Source organism: Lolium rigidum, chromosome 3 (assembly GCF_022539505.1).
Source record: "Lolium rigidum isolate FL_2022 chromosome 3, APGP_CSIRO_Lrig_0.1, whole genome shotgun sequence".
Taxonomy (NCBI): Eukaryota; Viridiplantae; Streptophyta; class Magnoliopsida; order Poales; family Poaceae; genus Lolium; species Lolium rigidum.
Window position 1 is genome coordinate 115970798 of NC_061510.1, and position 7469 is coordinate 115978266.

At 41.9% G+C, this 7469-nt stretch overlaps 1 protein-coding gene across 1 annotated transcript; it reads left to right on the forward strand.

Annotated features, from left to right (window-relative positions):
* Positions 1–2764: 2764 nt before the first annotated feature.
* Positions 2765–6395, forward strand: LOC124695402. Its single transcript, XM_047228257.1, has 5 exons — positions 2765–2873; positions 2976–3034; positions 3138–4829; positions 5617–5713; positions 5809–6395. Exons 1-5 carry the CDS (start codon positions 2765–2767, stop codon positions 6393–6395), a joined length of 2544 nt encoding a protein of 847 aa, XP_047084213.1.
* Positions 6396–7469: the final 1074 nt, after the last annotated feature.

Below are 7469 nucleotides of genomic sequence, written 5' to 3' on the forward strand. Positions count from 1 at the left end.
TGGTTTGGCTGATTTTGTGTCCAGCCCCGTCCCCGCTCCCTCTCTTTATATAGGTGGAACCTCCTAGGGTGCCCCAAAACCAGTTTGAAGTCCAACTCCAAAACTGCCATAAGGGGGAACTTAGGGGAAGTGGGATTACTCCCTTTCCTTCTCCTTTGGCCGGCCAAGGTGGTGGAGTCCTCCATGGACTCCACCTTCCCTCTTGGTTGGCCGGCTAGGGTTGGTGGAGTCCATTCGGGACTCCACCTTCCATAGTGATTTATTCCGGAGTCTTCTAGAATATTCTAGCGACTTCCATAAATGCGTCGGATCATTTCCAAACTTGGAAAGCGACTTCCTATATATGAATCTTATTCTCCAGACCATTCCGGAACTCCTCGTGATGTCCTGGATCCCATCTGAGACTCCGAACTCCATTCCACATTCCTTATCTACTTAAGACGACATCAAACCTTAAGTGTGTCACCCTACGGTTCAAGAACTATGCGGACATGATCGAGACTCTTCTCCGACAATAACTAATAGCAGGACCTGGAGATCCATAATAGCTCCCACATATTCAACGATGACTTCGTGATCGAAAGAACCATTCACATAAAATAAGAATTCCCTTTGTCTCGCGATATTTTACTTATCCGAAGTTTGATCGTCGGTATCTCCATACCGAGTTCAACCTCGTTACCGATAAGTACTCTTTACTCGTACCGTGATATGGTATCCCTTGTGAGCCAGTCACATGCTTGCAAGCTAATTGGATGGCATTCCACCGAGAGGGTCCAGAGTATATCTGTCTGTCATTAGGATGGACTATACCTGGCCATGGGCAGCCCGGCCCGAGGTCTGGCCCGAAAAACTCGGGCCTGGGCATGAAATTGTTGGCCGATAGCCGGGCCGGGCCAGGCCTGGGTAGTCCGAAAATGCGATTTCGCACTACGGACCGGCCCGCGGCCCGACGGGCTTGATGGGTATTTGGTCGGGCTGGGCCAGTCTTGGGCCTGTTTTTTCAGCGTCGGGCTTTCCCCGGCCCAGCCCGGTGCGACACATGCACATGTATAGGATGGACAAATCCCACTATTGATTCACGTGCATCAACCCTATACTTTCCGAACACTTAATGCCACCTTTATAACAACCCATTTACGAAGTAGTGTTTAATGTCATCAAAGCATCCATCCGGTGTAGATGATTAACATGATCTCATGGTCGAAGAAAGTGGGAGACTGTTGGAGATATGCCCAAGAAGCAATAATAAATTGGTTATTATTATGTCTTTGTGTTTATGATAAAAGATATAATAAACACAAAGATATAATAAATAAAGATATAATAATAACCACTTTATTATTGCCTCTTAAGCATATCTCCAACACTAGCCGGCTGCCCAGTTGGGATGGCTTGGTCGGATCCATGAGGCCTTGGTGGACTAGCCATCCGCCCTCCCCTCTCTCTCTCCATCGGAACACTTCCCTCTCTTCTTTCGATATCCACTTCTAGATTTCACCGGAACAAGTTTTACCCTATACGAAATGCCATCGGAATGATCCCGGGAATAATTCTATATATATGGAAACCCCTCAAGACTTCTGATATTACCCTGAATCACTTGTGACATGCTCATAGTGACTCCAGAAGTCGTTCTCGCTTAGTCATAACATATCCATCACAATTCCAAACGCATCAAGAATATTCCAAACAACTTCTCTCAACCACATACCATAATTAATATAACTCTCACAATTCTACACTTATTTATTCCAAAATTCCAAAATTACTTTACTTGCAAATATAGTTTGCAAGTTAGATCCCGCGCCATCAACTCTTTCTCGCACCAGTTCATTTTTATTTTTGTCATCTCATTATAATACGACATTTGCTCGAAACCACCATGGTGGAGTTGGGGACACAAGGTAGTCATCTTTATTTTGTAGGTTTGATTGTAGAGGAGAAGTAAAGGAAATTAGCATATCCGTTAGTGTTTGATATAAAGTGAGTCATCATTGTGGTAAATAGACACTTGCTACAACACTCTATGCTTCGAGACCCAATGAGTTTGTGAACACGAAGTTTGTTGCCATCACCCTCCTACTACAACTTTCACGTGCTCTCACAAGTGCACAAGCAAGGTTATATCTCCCATGAGGTTTTATGCCTTGATAACCTCCATACTAGGGGGAGCAAAATCTACATGTGGGACCCACATGGTTACCTACCGCACGCTTAAGCCTCCTTGGCGTGGGGCCAGCCTAGAAATTGAAACATCCAGCCTGTCCACCATACTTTGCAAATCTTTTATTGATATCTTATCTTCAACCAATTATTGCCCTAAATTAATACCCTCCCTTTAATGGTCTCCATATTTTATTCTTATATCCTATCGTTTATCCCACTCCTACTCCTACAACTATTTGTGGCATGTGATTGATCCAGTGCGGCCATTTCCTCTAGATCTACCTGGAGATCCTACTGGTAAACATTCACTCATGTTGATTTACTCTACAATTCTGATTTAGGAAAGGAATTTTGTTTTGGAATAACCATTTTTTCACGCTTGAGTATTTTGTGGTTGATTGGTTGTTTGTTGTCAGTGATTCTGAAATTTTTGGTAGATTTGTGAACACTTATGGGTCGAATTTTACTCAGTAGTGGTTTTGGGTACTATTTTAATGGGGGGCGGGGGAGAGCATCCGATGGCGAGCAGAGGGGTGGTGTTTAATTCGTGTGGGAATTTTTTGTAGAACTTGAAGAGGGGTAATCTATCGCAAGAATGGTGGCTAAAAAGGGTGGAACAACAGTGGACGAAGGCAAGCGAGGTTTGTTCCATTTGTTCAAATGGAAGCACAAGTCCGCTAAGATGTTATTCTCTAGCTCTCCTGGTAGGTGTTTGTAAGAATGTATCAGTTTCCAAATTCACCAACTAAGGTTTGGTCCCCATCCTTTGATCCATTCTTACTCTAGTTGTTGTGATATCCTTGCAGAGGGTGTTAAGCTTGCCAATAGAACCAAAAAATACTTCCCATCTCAACATCTCCATACGGTGAGTGATTAATCTGCTGACCTTGAACTTGAAGTGATATGTTTTCTGTTATTCTGTTGTTGTGGTCCTTGTGTTCACATACCTTTGGTGGCCTTATTTGTAGATTAATGAAGTTGAAGAGGCCATCAACAACATCACCAACTATGGTTGTGCATCATCAGTGACCAACGAGGAAGGTTGTGTGATGAAGGCGCCTGGGGTAGTAGCTAGGCTCATGGGCTTGGATTCCATGCCATGTTCAGGTGCCCCAAAGTCTTATTGCACCCCATCCCACGACCAGTTTTCGTCGTTCCAAGATACCCACAACCTCAATAGCAACATAGAGTACTCTATGAATGATCACACCAGACACGGGTCACGAATGGATGATGGTTATATACATAAGGCTCCATTGGATTCAAGAGATCAAAGCATGCCAAGAAAAATTATTGAAAGGTTTGAGTTAGAAGCATTGCCACAAAGTTCTATCAAGCACCTTTCAATGTCCCATCGTAAGATGGTGTCTCCAGTTGAGAATCCGGGATTCAATTCAGCAAGAAATGTAGCTCAAATCAAGGATGCATACCCTAAGATTGTCCAACCCAATCAACAAATGAGTTCACAGGAAAGAAGTATTTTATCCTTCCCTTCACGAATGCCATTCAAGGTTTCCGAACTTAGGCAGAGACATGTGACTCCTGAGAGGATGCTACCACAACAACGACAGTTTTCCAGAGCCACGACCGAGCTGAAAGATAAGAAATTTTGTACAGAGCAACACATGGATCAAAGTTCGAATTGCGAAAAGGACATTGTGATGCCTTCAACTGATTCTTATCTTATTAAAAACCCTAATTTTGCAAAGGGCAACAAGAGGAAGTATGTTTCTGTGGTGTCTCATGCAAAGGTCAGTGTGCAAAAGACGGAATGTTTTGATGCTTCTAGAAGGAATTTGGGGGTATATAAACACAATGATGATGAGTCCAGAACAATGCAAAATTTCATTACCGAGTCTGAACGCAACATTTTTACTTACCCCATTATTTGTCAAAACAACCATAAACAACATTGTTTCGTGAGTACAGACAAGTTAGCACCAATCAGAACATTCTCGGCCCAACAAGGAAGAAAGGTGATCGGAGGAGGTTCCACTTCTAGGAGGATGGAGATTGGAAGGAAAGCAGCTAAAGTTCATGAAAGCATGGACATTATGGGAAGCATAAGTGGTGATTGGGAAGGACCAATGTCATATAACCATGACTTCACACAAAAACATATGTTTACAAAAAGGAACTCCTCAAATGAAAAAGTCAGATATGTGAGTGAAAAAACAACGGGTAAACCAAAGCATGTACAGCCTCATGTTGCTATGTACAAGCACATAAAGTGGACCAACGGTGCTAAAGATAGTACAAACGGTGGGTCATTTACCTTCACATCAAACTTAGTTGCACCACCATCAGGAGCATCCAGATTTGTCGGGAAGTCGGATACAGGAAATAATTCTAGTGTGGATGCCATAAGAGAGAAAGGTTATTCGGATAAAAATCCTGAAGGGTTATCACTAAGCCTTCTACTGGAAAATAAGCTGAAGGAGCTAACACTAAAGAATGATATGTCCATCAATTTAACAAGGGGAGAGCATTTTATGCCTCCTGCTTCTACCTTAGATGAAGAACCGGTGCCAGATTGGGATATGGAAAGTGGAGTGTTCGACTTTAGCCCTGCTAGAGTAAAATATTCTCAATATGTTGACTATTGCCAATCAGCCCAATCATCAACCAAAGGACAAATTCTTGGATGCCATAAGTTAGAGGTAAAATAATATTTTCCCTTTTTAAATTTCATAATGCAATAGCACAACATTACAAGTTGATATCAAATACAATGATTTATCATTGCCTAACAGTTATTTTTCTGTATGACATTAAGACAACCGTTGTGTGCTCTGCATTACTATTTGGCCTACTTATTCTGTAATGGACCTCGCTAAGCCTTTACCTGCCATCATTATTGGAGAACAAAATTACCTGATGCGCATGTTCATTACATAATGTGTTGTGGGATAATACAATTATAAGTCTTTATTTTCACCGAATGGAGGTTTCTATGCTATGGTTTTTCTTACTTGGTGATCTAAAATTGGTATTGCTAGGATATTTTTCGATGATGGATGTTTGACAAAAATCATAACATGATACCAAATATATGCAGACATAAGTGTGTATTAAACTATATGGTTTCTTGTACTTCTAGTAGGGCCTAGGGGGCTATGAGTGTTGTGACAATTCCAAGCCACATGGTTGAATTGTATCCATGCTTTGTTAGTTTCAGATACTGTTGTAGCAAATGCTTGACCTTGCCTTTGTTCAAGGAAAAAAAAGACTAATTTAAAAATAAAACAGAAAAGAGAATTGAAAATATGTATGTTGCAGCAATATGTATGCATATATAGTCTAGTCGGATGTTTAAATACTGCTAGAACATATTATTATACTGTGATGAATGCTCTCGTGTCATGTTCATAAACTTTCGTCAAATCGCTGATTTCTTTTGCGTCTTGAGAGTAAAATTGTACTTCATCAAGTTTTATTGTCATACAGGTGGAGGAACCAGAAGAATATATCAGTATAAGCAACGCAAGGGAAGGAAGATATTCCGTGTGCTGTTGGTCTTCTGAGTGCTCAGACGGAAGTGATGGTAAGTTCACTACACTTCAAATTCTGCAATGTCTAACTCCACCCTTGAGGCCTTGACATTTCATATTCTGAAGAAGAATCATGTTATGTTGTCAGGGAGTAAAGCAGACTCATCTTCATTTCAATTTGAGAACATACCAAGGAAATCAATAGTCACAGAGGAGGAGTACATCGGATATATCCTAAGCAGCGTCAACCATACCAAAGATGAACCAGGGCCACTGTTCGTCAACCGGGAGGGCTTGGATCTGGACCCTCTTCTCTTCGACACACTGGAGGAGGAAATGAATACATTTACAGAATGGAAGGGGCTTATGAACGACAGAGTGTATAGACGACTGTTGTTCGACTGCGTTAATGAATCTCTGGAGGCGAGACGCCTCGCTTACTTCCGGGAAGGATATGAAGCATGGAGCGAAGGGATCATAGATCTGAGCAGAGGCATAGAAACTGAAGTCTGCGATCAAATCAGTGGTTGGAAGGGCATGGGAGACCGGGCAGTGGATGAGCTTATTGAGAAAGACATGAGCAGTGGGCTAGGCAGATGGGTTGATTTCAGGGTGGAGGCGTTCGAGGTCGGCAAGGAGCTGGAGAGGGAGATATTGAGCTCGCTGCTCGACGAGGTGATCAGCGACGTCTGCGTGGGACTGGGAAGGCGTCAGCAGTGCCAACTTGATATTTGAGCACAGTGTTGCTTGTTGTTCGTTTAAATTTGTTTTGTTGAGTTACAGATTTGAGTTTATTATAATTCAGACCAAATGTTCAGATCCAGTTATACATTCCATCCAAATACCAAATGACATTTCCATGGCCGCAGACAGGTTATGCATTTTGTGGTAACTCGTAAGCTCTAAAGTCTGAAAGTGAAGTTATATTTGTGTCATCTTGACTTGAGGAGTCTATTAATTCAGAACTGTTGTTCAGAACCAGTTATACATGCTTGTTGTGGTAACTCGTAAGCGAGTCTGAAAGTACTGCAAATATATGTCTGATCGAGATTATATATGTGTCATGAGCAACTGCCATGAATATTTGTTTGGCAACCTATAATCTTTTTTGCATTGGTTCTACTTGTGCTAGTTCAGTGCAGAACTCAACAGTATCTGCTGCAACGGCGCAACCAGATTTAACAGGGAGGCAATGTTTGCGACTCGCACGTTGTGGAGTAATGGACAACGTGACCTTCATAAATCCCAAAACGCTGCACATTGCATTACAACACAATCAGAATTCAGATCCTTCATGGGCGTGCCGACATGTCAATGTAGGCATGCTGTGCTCGTACGACTCTTCTGGAGAACTGATGTGCTAGCAGAGTAGCAGCCATGCATGCATGGACCATATAAAAGTGAGTAAGTGACTGCTGCATTATTTGTTACGCTCGTCTATGCAATCATCGTATCAACAGGATCCAATGCCGTGGTGTCTCATTCTCGTGTGATCATTCTATTAGACGTGTGACCTATATTTTTATTTTATCTGATGTATCAGAAATCTCGAGGCTCTGATTCGCCGTACTACATACGTATCATGCCTTATGTTTGGTTAGTTCGTGATGATCCTTGAACATTTGAACGTGCGCGTGTGTCTGCAGTATTAACATCTTTGTATGATGGTTCATACGTAAGAAGGATCATAGCATAACCTTCAAATTTTGGCTTTTTTTAGATGGGCATTTTTATTTTTAATCTACTGTGCCATTAGATATTTGTTTGGGCTAAGATTAGCCTTATCACCTTACCGGCCCAACAATTCAA